This window comes from Lampetra planeri, chromosome 47 (assembly GCF_965212315.1).
Source record: "Lampetra planeri chromosome 47, kcLamPlan1.2.h2, whole genome shotgun sequence".
Lineage (NCBI taxonomy): Eukaryota > Metazoa > Chordata > Hyperoartia > Petromyzontiformes > Petromyzontidae > Lampetra > Lampetra planeri.
Genome location: NC_136153.1, coordinates 2,130,866 through 2,148,221, shown reverse-complemented (window position 1 = coordinate 2,148,221; position 17,356 = coordinate 2,130,866). Strand labels below are relative to the sequence as shown.

Here is a 17,356-nt window from a genome sequence, read left to right as displayed (position 1 = left end):
GCTCCACACGACGCTTCAGGTCTTCTCGGCCACAGTCATTCCCTCCCTTCTCTACGCTTGCGAAACGTGGACCCCCCTAATGGAACATATTCGCCGGTTAGAAATATTTAGGCTGGCCTGCCTACGATCCATCCTGGGTTTAACCAGGCTGGATTGTGTGAGGAGCTCACAAATCCATCGTTGAGCTCCTCCATCGGGCAAAGCTGCGTTGGCTGGGCCATGTAGCCCACATGCCCAGCCACCGCATGCCGAAACAGCTTTTGTTCGGCCGGATCGAGGGGGCTAAATGGGCGCGGCATGGGCTAGAGAAGAAATGGAGCTGAGTGGGCTTGCCGATGACTGGTACCAGCGGTGTCAAGATCGGTCTCTGTGGAGGAGGCTCGTGAAGGACGCTACTGGGCAGTTGGAGGCAGGCGCCCTCCAATAACAACGGAGGGCAGAGGAGCGACGATCACAAGAACGAGCCGAGCGCCAGGTGGCTAAAGCACAGCAAGTTGGCACAGTAGGGGGCACAGGTGGTGTGTCAGCCAGTCGTCTCAGTCAGTCGACCTCTGGCATCTGTGTCTGCCCCATTACCACGTGGCCTCAAGGTGCACATAGCCTGGCACAAGCGACGTGGTGACGTCACCACCACTTAGCGGCGAATGGCGGTTGTTGTTGTTGTGTGTGACAACCGCTGTGTTTGTTTGTGTATGTCCATGTGTGTGTGTGCGGTGTGTGTCTGGAGTCGATGTGTGTGTGCGTAAGTCCATAAGTCTGTGTGTGAGTTGCTGTGTCTGTACATTGATATGTGCGTGTGTAAGTCGATGCGTGTGTTAGTCCATGTGTGTGTGTTAGTCTGTGTGTGTGTGCGTCCACGTGTTTGTGTAAGTCCATATGTGTGTGTGTATGTCGATTTGTGCGTGCCTTTTACGCCCGGGCAACGCCGGGTACTTCCCGCTAGGAATAAAATAAAACATTAAGATTTTTACACTGATCTGTGTTATAACTGTAATTTCTGTATGATTCCAATCATTTTTATAGTCAAAATCGCCAAATTTGCGGAGCTCCGCTGCAAATACAGGGAGGTGAGGAAGCGACGAGTTCAGCCTCCCTTCTGATTGCGTAACCCCTCAGAAACTGAATGGAGCGTGGGCAATAAGCGCGTGCCTTTTACTATCTCCGTATGTCACCAATGTAATGTTTGTAGACCCCTTCATTTCATGTCCTCGCCTTCCATTGTCCAGGTAACTTATTTAATGTATGTGTATAAAGATATTGAGGCTCGCTGGTCTCGTCATAAAACTGCAATGCAAAAGCACCAGGGGAGGCAGCTATCACATCTGCCTCAGAGGGGGGCGTGTCAGACACGCCCCCGTCAGTAGCCAGTGCCTCCCAAGCCATTGACCTCACTGCACGTCCTTGGATCTAAATGCCCCACCCCCATAAAAAAACGTATAGCTGCGTAAAAAAAAAATGTATGTTCCACTAATATGAATAATTGTGTATTTCTGTTATTTAGAGATAAGTTGAATGCGTTTAATCGTGGAATGTTTTCATCGGCTGAGTGGTCTGCGGGCCCAAAAAGTTTGAGGAACACCAGTCTAAAATATGCAGTGATAAAAGGTCCTATGTGTGGGTCCCCGGAAATCAGAAACAATGAGGGACGATGGGAAGGGAGCCCGAGGTTCCATTGCACGGAGTGACGATACCAAATTGTCTCAGGGAGCGTTTTGTATTTTGTAGGTTTCTGTGGTGGCAAAAAAACTGACTGGAGTTTGAGAATCAGAATTCGGAGTGTGCTGATATCTGCCACGAGATTATTCAAATATTTTCCAATTATTCGGTTTCCACCAAAAATCAAGGGTAACTGCCTATCCACCAGCATGTTAAAGTAAAGTAAACTATTTTTTTTTAATCAGGTAAGGCCCACTGAGATATATATATATATTTTTCAGAAGTGACCTGGGTATCACAAATGATAGCTCAACTAAGTAGCTTATCGTTATGTGGAAATGCATAGCAGCCAAATATACTAAACGCATGTTGATTCTAAATTTGGAGAGAAAAACCGGAGGACCCAGAGAAAAATCCACGTGACCAAGCAACTCCAAATATACAGCAGGCATCAGGTCGGAATTGAACCCACGATCACCTGCATACCAGGCGAGGTGGTTAACATCTTGCCATCTCGTAATTAGTGGTTCTATTGCTCTGCCACATGACCTCCAAGCCAGCCTAATTGATCGTGTAAGTGGTGGATATCAAATGGTCCATGGAGAGTATTACTAGAATGATGAAAGAGGCTTTGGATCAAGAACAAAGTAAACCTTTTGACATGCCCACATATCTTTATTTCATAAATAGCAATAAATAAACTCCGCTGGGAGTACACATAGCCACCAAATAAATACAGCAAATCATTACAATCTATGACACTAAAACCACTTACAAAGCATATAGAGGACAGCACATTGTTAGTCACATGCCATAGAGTACAAGACAATGGCTCGAACACTGTAGGATATCTACAGCATATACAATGTGCGCTCGCACACACACGATGGGCTTCTCTGCTCCGATGATCACAAATGAGAGCGAAGCAAGCAAGCACTTACCACTGTACAACGCTGTGCTTATCCTAGGATACACTCCCGACTAAACGGCAAATTCTAAACACGGCGGTGTTAGATTTAACACAGACACGATCAACAACACCTTAGACTCAGATTGAGGCAATATTTTGGTATTCAAGGCCTTGTTTTAAAGATAGCATTTTTTTTCTATATCGGTCACGTACCTTGTGGCGCATTTTAGCGCGTAAGAACTTGCAATGCATTGTTATGCAAACGCACACAAAATGTGCAAAAGAAACACTTAAGATTGCTCCGTACGATGAGAAACAGCCAGAGTATTGTGGGAAAAGCTTGATCCCACAGATGGTGTATGCATGCAAAGCAGTCTGAACTAACCTGCAGCGTGCCATTAGACACTTGATGTTAGTGAAGCTAATCTGCCCCGGTCTCACTCTGTCAAGGTTCACCACAGTGCCACCACCCATTTTATTTGCAAGGTATTGTGGGATTTTTGCCGTCGTTCTTCGTGACCTAACGTATTTCTACATTCAGTGCATTGAATATTTAAGTCTAGGAATGCACACGTTATTTTCTCGCCGATTCTTACCAACATTAAGCTCGTTCATGTAAACAATGTCACTTCAAGGTCCTTGAAATTGTTTCAAATGTGCCACGTGATCCAGGTAAATGTTTGCACAAGCAGTGAACATTGGCAGTAAAAAACAGAAGGGGAAAAACCTATTGTCATTGGTAGTAGACTTAAGGTTGAGGACTTGAGGAGACTGTCAGTATAAACGGGTACGTATTAGGACGGACTGTGTTTCCATTTAGTATTTTTTTTAAGCTAAAGCAATGCACTATGTTCATGAAAGTTAAAGGTGCAGCCGTGGAATTTCTTATTCGTGCCATTGCTGCCAGAAAGGCCTCCACTAGAGGGACCTCTAGAAAAGCCCCAACGGTGGCCAAACGTCCTGGGAGAGAGTAAGGTCTAACATTACAATTGTCAGTCCCAACTCTTATACTAAACAATCCCTTCCACCTCTTTCACAATGCAGGTAACCGTAGTCCAACATATTTGCTAAGAATACTAAAATTCATGCCATGAAAAAGTTTGTCAGGTGAAATAAAAAAAAGGCAGTTTCTTCCATAACACCTGGGCCATATGATAAGGAAATACGCCGTGCTCTGGTGTGCCCCCCCACCCCGCAAATCCTGAAAGGCCTCCGAAACATTCGGCTCAATTTGTGTCCGGAAGCGTGTTTCCCCTAACACGATGCAGCAAAAAGGGGGGAAAAAAGAGTGCATCAAAAACACAAGGCCACAGCAGACTAAACAGAGCATTAAGGACCAGCAGGCACAAGCACTTCATGCAAATACAATCAACGGCAGTGAAGTGTTCAGGAACCTGAGGAATACGATCCCATGACCGAGAAGAGCCAATTAGAAATTCTGCTAGCTGACTGTATATGAAGTCTCGATTTAAAACGTCCGATTCCTTTCTACATATTAAAAAAAACTGCTTTGTGGAATCAAAAGTGGTTTGGAAGCAACGAAGCAGCACTGCCGATCGGGGAAAACGTAAATCCACACACGTAAATACGGTCTCACGTATTAAGACTGTAAAAGTGCCACTTGCCAGTCAGACAAAAAAATAAGGCACTGGCGCTCCAGTTTCTGTTTTAGTTTGCCAAGCCGTATAAAAGTCGACAAAAGTTACGATTGTTAACGAATAGATGTGTTCTAAATAGTTTTTTTCATCAAAAGGCCATTCGTAACCCTTTCACAAAGCACGACGACCACGTAAGCACGTGGACATTGTTAGACCAATTGTAAGAGAACAGAACGTGGCAGTTGTTGAATCAAGGACGTCTTTTCTTGCTGTATTTGTTGTAGGAAATGTAGAACATGGCAGTGCACCGCCTCATAATGTCTTTTCTCCGTGGTCAATGTTGGGATTAGGGGCATCTGTAGGTGGATTTATTCCAGCACTTGATTTTATCGTTTTTATTCATTTGACGCACGTTACATAATTTTTTTAAAAGCAAAAAAAGAATAACCGGTCGAACCTGTCGCTGGAAAAACTGAGTAAATCAGATATATATATTCTTACTTGGCAATCCACTTCATCGATAACATTCATGAACATGATGTAAAGCGTGCCAATAAAATGTTTAGCGTTGCAAGGCACGACAAACAAACCAGCGTATGGCACAATTGCCAGAGGAAACCCATGACGATCATGGGCCTTGCAGGAGCTGGCATTATCCACGTGCTGTGACTCAGCTGGGTCTGTCAGCTTGGGAACTGAACTTGTGACCTAAACACGCTTGGGAGGGCGAGTGAACAAACAGCCCACCTTTGTGACAGTCCTCAAAAGGAACACTACACGGACCTGCAGGTCAGCACCACGCTCTGTTGCCGTCACAGGACATTGTTAACATAATTCTCGGTCGGGTAACTCACAACTCTCATATCCCACGGAGCACGGGCGGCAGCATTCAGGTGCAACCACAAGGACGAGATGGCCGGATGTGTGACTGTGGACGCACAAGACGAGTGGCTTATGCCAGCCAGTCAGCCTCTGCTCACAAACCCTACAATTTCATTCACAGCTCCAAATTTCATAATGATTTCATTGATCATGAACACATTCACTGCATTCCCATCATGTTAATAAACATGATGGGAATGCATTGCCATCATGTTAATAAACATGTATCATGGTAATAAACATTTACAGGAATGCAGGGGCAGGTGGCACTGGTCACCTTTTCAGCAGTGGGGGGAGGTCATGTTCCGTACCACCTCACATTATTATACATGGGTCCCCGTGGCTACCCGGTTTTCGAACATAAAAATAATTCCCACGTACCGGATCAACACTGATGAAGTATGGAATCCATGGTCACCGGATGAAGACAGTTATGTAAACCGCAGTTTGATATACATCGCGGTTTGATGTCCGTAAAGGTGTGGCAGTGAAGTACGTTTTGGTATTCGCACCGTTCCTATGGCACTAATGCCATCACTCGAAAGCGCTACGTTTGTGCCTTGCGAGCTGCCATAGATCAGGCTGACAATCTATTAACAGTGAACCGGCAGCAGAGCTCCGTGTAGATTTTGCCGAACGGCGCAAACCTACGGAGGCCGTGGCCTCGAAGTCTCGGCGCCTGGGAACGATCGGGGACACTCTGCGCTGGCGACAACCGGAATTGCCGTAAACTCCGGTTATCGTCAACTCGGGTTGCCAGTTTGAGCGAAGTCATTTAAAACTAAACACACACACAACTTGTGTAAAGATTTTATGACTTATAATTGAATTCTTCTACACCTGCCCATGTCCGTCACCATGGCGATGGCTTCGTGGATCGTGCATCGCCCCAGGTAGTTCGTTTGCCAACATCTCGGCTGGAGTTCGCTTTGAATGCTTCCGTGCGTTTGCGTTCCCAAAGGCCGCGCAAGATTTTCTGTTTTGGAAACGTAATGATATCACGGACGTGTTGCCGAGATTCCAACCGGTCACTATTGCCATCTATGCCATTCAGAGACGGATGATACACCTCCGTGCATGCCTCGTAAGCTTTGTCTTGTGTTTTGACAACTGTATAAGTTATGTAGGATAGGATATTGTCGTCTGGGAAACGTTGTCATCAACAGGAAGAAGAGGAGTATCGACATGCCTTAAATCATTGAACGTATTGGTTGTCATAATAGCAATAAATTAATGTAATGTTAAAACTCAACTTCATGTCTTTCTGTAGCACTGCTTTTACCAACAACCATGGACAATACAAACAAAATGACTGTTCACTTATGTACATACAGTAACGCTATTTAATAATAGGATGTGACGGAGTAAAAAGGGAACCTAACAGCATACAGTACATTATTTAAACTAAATTAGTTGTTGATTGTCCTTCCCCCACACCTCCGATTATCACAGTTGACTTCGTAAGGTGCGAAAGAATTTCAACGTACATACAGTTATGCTTTTAAATCTTAACCCAGCAGAGCCTCACCGAATTCTCAATGCTGTTTGGGGAGGGGTTTGTTGGAGATATTTAGTTTGTTTTACCACAGTAATATAGTGCATGGGGAAAACAGGGTGCATGGAGATAACCCACGTATGAGTGGTCAACTTTTTTCTTAAAAAAAAAACAATTTGGACGCATTGGCAGTACACCGGTGCAGCATAACACACCGGTCCTCATAAAACAGTCTCGACGATGTCGCTGTTGCCCTTGAGCAAGCTCCAGGACTCTCCATCAGAAGTTGCACTCAGATTCAGCAGCTGCTGTCCCCATTCCAACGTGACACTACGAGTCATCATCTTTTGATGCCACCGTCCGCACAAAAAGAGATGATTCCGGAAATTAATCGAGGAATCGTCCGACCAAGTCTAGGGCACCAGGAGTCAAATCTTGCCTTTGGAACACCGATCCGATAATCACCAGGCTGGGTGCTGCTGTACGGCGACAGACTGGACCTTCGCGTTCTTCTGACTGCTTCGACATCACGAGAACTGATTTTGACGCACCATCCCGCAAGATTTTATGACCGGGGTTGCGAATCACGGAAAAATAATTATTACAAAAAATTAGCTTCTTTGTTTTTTTAATACCGACGCACTAGCGGTGTACCGCTACTACGTTAATTTACCGAAACCTGGAGCCGATATTTCCATCAAATCAAAACTTTTTGGTCCCATAATTTCCAACTCTGCACCCATATCGCTGTCTGCCCCTACCCACCCCCCTACCTTTTGCGGCAGAGCGTGCAAGCCAGGCATGGTGCACCCTCTTCTGGCCAGAAATCTTGGCAAGGTCAGGGTGGGGGTAGCGGGTGAAGAAATGGGAACATAAACATTTTTCCTAAAACGATATTTGTGCAGGGTGAAAATTATTAAAGTAACAATCGTTACAAAGCTAGGCATTGGTTGACACCATCAATACTGATTAATTATAATGGTCTACATACTCAACATTAATAACCACAAGTTCCCCTGGACTATATAAACACTGCCAGCTCAGAAAATGAATGTAATTGATTTCGAGACATTTTCCTTTTGTTTCTGCTGCAGTAAAATCTGTCTTAAAAATAAGTTATCAGATGATGGAACGTGCACATTTAAGGTTCGCATAAAACATTATTTAAATACAAAGCTGTAAATAAAACACACAAACCAAAATGACCTTGCACATTAAAAAAAGACAAGCCAATGAATTATTCAACAACATTGAAACTCATGAAATGGCTAAATCAGCTTAGCCAATTGAAATTACCTCCGATGAAAAAAAAACATCGATACAAAAATAATTTTAAAGACAAAGCCGAATCCGTCACATATATCCGCTTAAGCACGAAAAGTAAAGATGCGCGACCAAAACATTACAAATGCAAAAAAATTAAAAGCAAAAGTTCATCCAAATAATGATGAGATACCAAACGCTGCCAAACAAGAAAAAAACACCGAAAAACCGGGGCCGACTTGGCACCGTTCTAAAATGTGGGCAAATGCTCGGCACTGCTGCCCTTTTCAAGCGCTGTCCGACTATGGGAAGGCTCCTTCCATTGGCACCGCTGGACAAGCAATCGGTAAGAAAGGTTAAACGACGGAATACATACCCCAACGACAAGAGCCAAAATATGTAATAATTATTATGTACGGCATTCACGTATGAAAGGAAAGCATCGCTAAGCCTCAAGACTTTTCAGGAGCATCTTTACGAGAGGATGTTTGTCGATTTCCACGGTTAGGAGTGTTTGAATGTATGTTATGTATGCGAGAAAGCCTGAGTACCCAGAAGACAAAAAAACCCCACGTTTACAAGAATATAACGGCAAAAAGATCTGAACGGGCAAGTTAACGACCCATTTGCTGTACTGCCGTTGCCTGGCCATACCCAAATGGGATTTGGGAGTTTCACAGCTTTTTATTGCGCATTTAAGTCATATTCTTTGGGTCTTTCGGTCTTGTTTTAAATGGATTAGATTACAGGAAATGACCCCAGTGTAACTTGTAAGCCTAATGGTTTAAGAATATGCGTGCACACTTCCCGATTTAAAGCCACCAGCTTCAAAAGGCACAGGAAGCTCCGTTGGGTTTATATTCCTTGGCAGTAGTAACTCAACACGGCACATGTATACTACCTTCACACTCACTAGGGATTATCGGCGCAGCGTAAGCTCGTGCAAGCTCGAACGGTATAGTTTGTGCTTTGTGTTTTTTTCCAATGTAGCTATGTTTTCACATTCGTATGCCTCATTGCGATCCATGGGAGATAGCTCCGGAGGTGTCCACTGCACATTTCGTCACTGGTTTCCACTTTCCTCTGTCTTGTGCCAATATGCTCAAGTAGTGGCCACATCTTTCTGACACCGACCCCTCTTGTGTCGTCAAGCCATTCTCTCGTATGCATTCGTATGCACTGATATCAAATAAATTCCATGTTTTTTCCTGGCTGCGATTGCCAATGACCTGTAACCAAATCAATGGTTTGACTATATCAATGAAAATCTGTTGCTTTGATGTTAACTTATACTTCATACAGTGGTAAGAATCTACTTAAGGGACACCGCAGTACAGAGAGTACTTGATATTAAGGGATCTTCAGCATCTTTAACGACCGTTTTACAGCAGAAGACACCCTGGTAATTAAGATAACACCGATTTTTGCATTGTCATGGGAAAACACACTCGTGCACACACTCACAGGATATAGCCAGGCAGGAGATGTATGTAATCCAGGTTGCACCTTAACCCATGATCATTTTAGTTGTGGCTCCAAATTTACACGACGAGGAAATACTGAACATTCTATGGCCTTGTTCGATCGCATTTGGCTCTGGATTTTGAGAGCAGACACCCACCTTCTGGCTAGTAATATTGTGCCCGTGGGGGGGGGGGGGGCAGTACAGCAAGTAGGTTCACGACCGGCTGTCCATGCGATATTGAGCATTCTCCATTCACGTGCCTCTGGTTTCTCCTCACAACTCCCCTTTTTATGCAACGTGTATTAAAACACTCAAGGAATTGGTCCCACGGCCCAATTATTATCCCTCAGCGTCAGTTTTGAAGACTAAATGAGGATTACCTCGTGTAACAATAAAAAAAAATAACAAAGGTAATTTGTTACACACAAGCAACACGGCTGCTGTTGCTGCACTGGCAGTAAACACAAGGCAGTAAACGTGTGTATCGCTATTTGGTGGTTCGCAGTAAGAATGTCATGGAGTGACGTGCATTATTCACTTCATAAAATGTCTCTGCTGTTTTGTACGTATTCAAATCGTTCAACAGAAAGAAACACAACTGAAATCGACAATTTGTATTTTACCAGGTAAGGCCCCTTGAGCTATATAGCTTTTTATATATCAGAAGTGACCTAGCCACAAATGATCGCTCAACGAAGTGGCTTATCACGTTGAAATTTACAGCAGGAGCCAAATACTCCAAACGCGTGTTTCTGAAGTCGTCACAGTGGGCGTGGGGTTGGATCAGTAGGCAGCCCGAGCCACAGGTGGGGGTGGACAACGTTGGAAAGTTGTAGTTGCTGTGGAAAGTGAGCCCCCTTACTCATCACAAGAGGCCACGAAGCCACTGCCAGTCCCCAGGAGTGGCTTTGCTCAACGTGGATGGATTCCGAGTGAAATGCGCCGCCGCTACAGAACGATTCAATGCCCGCGTCATGCTTTGCCACAGCACGGACGGCATGATTAGGTGGCCGATACGAAAATGCTAAATTGTTCAGGGCACGGCCACGTTTTTCCACGTGGTTACAAAGCTTAAAAGAATAAATCCAGAAGACGGGTGGACAGCACATTGCTGAGACACATGCAGAATGTGTCTCTTTAGACAGTGCAACGTGTTTGAAACTGTATGATTGAAAACTGTGCACTTTGAAAAACGGAGTATGGAGATGTGGCATCTCAAATGGGAACTTTTCACATCCATCAAGTGTTGTGTCCAACATAAAGGCTCTCAGTAAAGCAAGAGAGTGTGTCGGCATCACTACATAAGCAAGAGACCACCCCTGGCAAACTTGAAAAAGTGCGTCAATCGATCTATCTCAAGGCTCAACGCAGGAAAGCCCAGGCAGTTTCAACTGCATCAGACTGACGACACAAGTGTCGTGCTTCATGATAACTCTTCCTACAAAGTGGTATTCTTATAATCTTAATTCATCATCGTGCTTCCCACCAAATTCCAGTTGCGATTTGGGATTTGCGATGTAAAACTGCAATTTTTCTTCACGACAGAAATGTCCTTATCCGATATTTTACGACGAGTGTATCTATACATAACACTGTGGCTGCTTTCCCAGTCTCCTCTTTACCCAAAGGAGGTACCCAACTCAATTGCACATTCAGAATCCCCGATGAGGCAGCAGGCATCAGTGTGGGGTCGTCCCCGCACGGGATCCGCCAAGTGGGTCCATGAGGGGGAAGCCGTTTCTGTAAAGCGGATTCCGTTGCACCTGTATTTACGACTACACAACTGCTCGTTCATTATTAGTTGAGTCCCCACGAACAGTGTTATTGTAAGTAATCTGTTATAAATCCAAAATATTATATTTTTGGGGAAAGTGTGCTTTATGTGCAATATATGCAGTGGAATTTCTACGAATTAATGCAATAATAATATCCTATATATATTCAGGGAAGTCTCAGGAAGTTTCAGGAAGGTCCTGGCATTGAGAGATGTTTGGCCAACCCCTTGCTAACAACGTTTGCGAGAGAATAACCGAGTTGTGTGCAACGATGGTTTCACGAACCCACCTTGTCGTACGACCACCTTCTGGCCACCTCGCAGCTCAGCAGGGTTTGAGACTGAATACGAGAGACGCAAACCCCTGCCTCCCAAGTGCTGATACGAGGCGCATGCCACAACACGCCCAGCAAACGGGCTCAGAACCCCTCCGGGCAGTGCGCGTGTGTGTAGGTGTACGCGCGTGCGTGTGTGCGCGTGGGGAAACGGGAATGGGGTTAAAAGAGCAGAGGACGGTGGGGGTGGCGGGGGCAAAGAGGCTACGCGATGATGCTGTAGACGCGGCCAAGTCGGCCGAGCCAGTCGCGCACGGCTTGGCGCACGCGCGAGTCCGTCACGTGGCACGTCAGCTGGCTCAGGCTGGGGAAGATGGCCGGCTGCAGCGCAACGAACGCCGGCTCGGGCAGCCCCAGCAGCTGGTTGAGCAGCATGAGCACCATGTTGGTCCACGCCTGAGAATTGGGCAGCGCGGAGATATTCCGCGTCAGCAACCGTTCAAGGATAAGGGATTGCACGTACACAATGGGTGGCTTGATTGACTTCAAATCGGAGACTCAAAAGCGCCTCACACCACATCTCATCTGAACCACTCCAATGGCTATGCTGCAGTCGAGCCAAGGGAATCCCAAAAGGGGGAAACTGTCCCTGTGTGGCTTAAGTTGTACACCCATCACCTGCCTACAAACGGGAATTATTCTGCCATTTAGGGTTTTCCCAATAAAGTATTTAAGTTACCTGAGAAAGTATTTTTTTCCAATCAAATTCCAGACAGTGATGCTAAATTATCCACTCACAGTATCAACTAGCGTGGTTCGCGAGACTCATACCACAAACCTCTGAAACAAGCGGAAAATGCACGACACCACTTGGCCACGTCATCACCCACGACGACCTGTTGTGCATGGTGGTCGTGTATCAGAGCGCTCGTTGAATATGCATTGTGTATGTATGTTGAACTTCTTTCGCACCGTACGTAGCCAACTGTACTAATCGAGGGTGCCTTAAGGCCCCAGTGTGCGTGTCTATAAAATCGGTCAACCCAGCAACATTTGTTTAACGGGCCACACGCTACTATAAAGGAGGATCAGCGAAGTCAAAACTGGTCCAAAGTTTGCCCCGTTTAAATGAATAACTCCCCCATACATGAACTAAGAAAAGGGTCCATGTCACAGGGTTTCCGGATCGCTTGCAGGCAGGAGAGATCATCATCACCCAGCCTGTGCCGTATCCTTACTGGCCGGTCTCAGTCGTAGACCCCCTTTCACGCGCTTCTTCTGCGCCAGAGCCGCTCTGGGAGGAGCAATGTTCAACGACCAGCTGCTATCCCCACTGCGGCCTTGTGGTCTCTGCTCCCAGTGTCCTGAGCCTGGCCTTTTCAGATCCATCCCTGGGTCTCGCAACCCATCACCAATATCATAATCGAATCGGTCGTGCTGAACACTTTCTTTTTACCGAGAGACTTGTGGTGCCCTCATTCATTTGTAACTCATGCAGACTGGCACATCGCAGTGACTCAATCCACATGCAACACCTACGCCAATCGCTTCCAGTCCTTTGTTCTGACTGCTCACCAAACGAACGTTGCACCCTCACATGACACCATTAAACATTCTCAAACCTTATAATCCTACCATCTCGTGACGACACACACGAACAAAGAGAGATTCAATTGACACACAAGTCTCAATTGCAAAGAGCCTTGGATTACAAAACAAAGATTGCACAGTATATAATTACTTTCAGGCCCAAAAGGAATAACATAATTACTTGGTCTCCAAGGGCCTTGTGGTTAGCAGACCATTTTGTTTCAGTGATGAAGAAGATGCGTTCTCTGTTCGTCACCTGCCTATCTTTCTACATTTCTATATGTTTACATGTCAATATATACGTTTTATGTAATTATATCTAAATGTCGATCGCAAACCATTTGATTGTGAGCCACAATCTTATCTCACCAAGCAGAGCTCTCCCGGCCAGAAGCAATACAAATCTATGAACGTATGTTGAACTTCTTTCGCACCGTACGTAGCCAACCGTGCTCATCAGAGGTGCAGTGAATGACAACAAACTAAATGCAAAAAGCAGATCTAGAAAAATTCGTTTTCTTTAGAACTGCTTTTTGTGATCAAATCTTCAACGACAGAGACCGTGTTCAACACTCTCGTTCCACCCGAGCCCGACTTCTCCCACGCCCCCTCGCCGCCCTCACCTGCAGCTGAGCTTCGGAGTCCCGCGAGGCTCCGGACGGAGAAGCCGAGCTCTGGCTCGCTGAGCGACTGCGCGGGAAGCGCTCCGAGCGCGGAGTCTCGGGGCCGCTCGTGGACGAAGATCGCCTTGGGGGGAGCGGCCCCCCCTCGCCCAGCGGGCCCAGCCCCCCTGGGCCCGGCAGCCCCGCCAGGCCGGCGGGACGGACGCCTTCACACGGAAGCCCGGGCCCTGGAAAAAAGAAGGTTTCAGCGATTGTAGTCGATTAGTGGAGCAGCGGTACAGGCGTCGAGCCGCGAGTGGGAGAATTGATTCGTGGGATGATTTCAGTCACTGAAATGTGTTCTTGCCCATCCTTCCCCTTCACAATAACCGTCAGGATGTGAATAGGACGAAAAAATGGGACAGCACAAAGGACAGAGACACTAAAAACGAAACGCAGCACAGATAAGGTAGACGATAGGCATTACCAAAGAGACAACCACGTGTGAAAAGGGCAGCGAAAGTGATCCAGAATACAAGGATGACGCAATTGATTCAGACGGTCCAATTGACAAATGAAACCGATGGTGCAAATGTGAATGAGATGGTTCCAAACGATACAAATAAAAAATTAACAAACAAGACAGATGGTACAGACATGATGACTGAGGAAATACAAATCAAACTGGCAGTGCAAATGAGAAAGACAATTCGGACAGAACTGTATATACAGGAAAGAATGATCGATACAAAATGATTCTTGAATCATGACAATTCACCATATAATGACAAAGCGTGGGATGGTGCAGGGCGGGCTAGAAGGTGGGGTACATGCCTCCTAGCGGGGCAACAGGGCCCGTCGTGCCCTCTGCCTGCTGCTGCGGCCGTGGGCTCAGCACCAGTGACGACCTCTGACCTCCTGTAGACTGACACGGGTTCTTCACTGAGGATCCATCTGTGGAGGAGGAAAAAGATCACCAGTGTACAAAGAGTGAGCGGTAGGATACTCAGCGCACGCCGTGTGTGGTGGTGGAGAGTGCGGCACTGTTTACACAAATACTACCCACACATTCCAATTGGATCTTGGATATAATTGGCATAACTCACTCACCTAACCAGCCACTCGTTCACTCACTCACCCATCTACACAACGTATCAGTCATCCACCCATCCATCCACCCACCCACTCACTCATTTAGTCACTCAAGCATCCATCCACTCATCCATCCACCTACCCATGTCCCCAGCCACTCATTCACGCACTTATCTATCCATTTATCCACCCACCTACCCATCTACTCATTCACTCATCCATTCACCTACCTACTTGTGCACCCATCCACTCATTCACTCACTAATTCATCCACACACCCACCCACCTACTCACTAATCCATCCATCTATTCACCCACCATCCACCCACCCACCGACCCGTCAGTGTATATTGGACGTCGCGATGCTAGGAGGTGCTCACCTGCATTGGCGGCGGGGCCAGGGCGCGTGGGCTCGCGCACAAAGGTCGTCAGCGTGTGCTGCTGCTTGCGCCTCTTGTACTCAGCCACGAGCTTGCTGATGGTGCGATCCGTAGCCACTGTGTAGATCTTGCCGCCCGTGCTCTCCCACCACTCGCGCTGCTGCCGCCGCTTGCCGCTGCGCATACGTGTGCGTGTAGACACGGCAAAAAATAAACAAAGACCCTCCCCCATCCCCGTATAGCCTTCACATACTGTTGGGGCAAGTGCTGTTAGCGAACACCTATGAAGGTCAGCACGGCACACGAGGGGGTGGGTGGCCAGCATCACGCCCGGCCACCTTTGTCTTCCCAGGAGCGATGTTTACACACCGCACCAGGTACACAATTGAGGCCGAATCGATTTAGGTTAGATATTCGTCAGTGATGTTGGCCGTGAGCAGCAATTGAACTCGGGACGCCAGGTTCATCATGCAGGGCGCTAACCGCCACACCACAGCTCCCCACGCAAGTACACACAAACTCGTAAAAATACATTTGTGTGTTGTCTCATCAGCTACCGGCACTGCAGGCAACAACTCTTTTCTTTCTGCTTCTTTCATCGCAGAGCTCCACAGTTTGGAATTCCCTCCACCATCGTCTCTTTCCCCCCCCCCCTCAAGTTCTTATAATAACCTTGCTCAATGCAATACATGTGTTACATTCTTATCTATAACATATCTAAGTCGTGTTTATTGTTGGTTGCTTGACGGGTAGAGCATTTGAGCCCTGTGCTCAGCAATAATTTTGGCTATTTTATTTATTTTATTGACTAGATAAAGCCCACTGAGCTATTAACTCTTTTTCAGAAGCGTAACGATTGCTCAACGTAGTGGCTTATCATGTGAAATTCATATCAGCCAAATACTCTGAATGTGGAGGGGACAATGTGGAGGGGAAAAAGCGGAGGACCTGGAGAAAAAAATCCACGCGATCACCACGGGCAGAAAGAGCTGCTGCGAACTCGAAAATATACAACAGGCGTCAACAGGGTCAGGAGGAAACCCATAACGTCCAGCATACCAGGTGCGGGCGATAATAAAAAACTCAAACCCATTATCACTCACTCTTTGTCGGCGTCGGCGTCGACGGCGCGGGGGCTCGTGGGCGGCCCACCCCCACCGGCTCTCTCGGCGTCCACCTCCTCGGTGACGAGCGACCGCACCGTGTCGCCCGACGAGAAGCTCTCCTTGCTGGTGGACGACAAGGACGACGCCGCGGGCTCCAGCGGGAACACGGGCAGCAGGAAGAGCGTCTCGGGCGCCACCGCGCCCCTGCCGCCCCCCCCCCGCCGCCCCAGACGCTCCGTCCCCGTCCGCGGCGCCCTCCAGGTCCAGGTGCATCTGGATGTACGTCTGGCAGAGTTCGAGGCACAGGCGGTGCAGCCGCTTCACCAGCCAGCACCAGTCGGCGTTGTTCGCGGGCTGCACGCCGAGGGAGGGCGCGCGCCGGTGCTGCGGCGTGGCACGCGAGCCCACCCCGCGCTGCCGCCGAGCCGGCTGTGGCTGCGGTGGCTGCGGTGGCTGTGGCGGTGCTGCCGCCAATACGGAGAGTGGGGTCACCACGGTGGTAGATGTGGTGATGATCGGGGCTGCTGGTGGCTGCTCATGCTCCTCATCCTCCTCTTCCTGCTGCTGCTGTTGATGATCCTCTTCCGATGGAGATCCCAGGGATGAGTCGGAGCTCTCATTGTCCTCCTGAGACAAAGTCAAGAGTCAAAGTGTCCGTCCTGTGAAATTTGCATTGCTGCAAATTGTTCTCACGTCGGTAAAATTACACGCATATTTAATAATCGTGAACTCTCGATTTTAATTGCATAAATGAAAACAAATCTCAGTGTTTCCCTGGACAAATGAGTAAAGAGTAGCATTACATCCCAGTGGCGTCCCTGAGCTAAAGTGGTTAAAATTCCACAATTCCAGTCTCTCCGTAGGACGATCACTGTTGACTTCACCACAATGCAGCGTGCATTTATTGACCCCGAGAGGAGTCTGGGTCAATCATGGGACAAATGTCACATCACAAAACCGAGCCAGGTTTTTTTGTGACCCGTCATTAAACTGGATCTGAGTGAAGCAAGTTGAAGGTCCGAGTCTGGTCACAAATCACTGCACAAAAAAACATCACGTAATATTTAGCTTTAAATAAGTTGGCAAATTCCATTTCTGAGAAACGAAATGTTTCAAATGTGTTTGCCATGCAATAAAATAACTTCTGCAGCAAGACACACGAGAGGGGGTGCGCCAACTTCGAAGCAGTTCTATGATGTCATTTTTCCAGAGGCCGTTCTCGATAATATAGGGTGATGATCTTCTTTCTGCAAGAGTTCCCAATAGAA

The 17,356-nt window shown here is 47.1% G+C and overlaps 1 protein-coding gene across 1 annotated transcript in view; it reads right to left on the bottom strand.

Annotated features, from left to right (window-relative positions):
• Positions 1-2,309: 2,309 nt before the first annotated feature.
• ARFGEF3 (ARFGEF family member 3) overlaps positions 2,310-17,356 on the bottom strand; it is a 104,931-nt gene continuing 89,884 nt past the window's right edge. The window contains 6 exon segments of the mRNA XM_078615416.1: positions 2,310-11,774; positions 13,532-13,758; positions 14,345-14,464; positions 14,983-15,158; positions 16,086-16,306; positions 16,308-16,715. Coding sequence (XP_078471542.1) covers positions 11,583-11,774; positions 13,532-13,758; positions 14,345-14,464; positions 14,983-15,158; positions 16,086-16,306; positions 16,308-16,715 — 1,344 coding nt within the window. The 3' untranslated portion in view covers positions 2,310-11,582.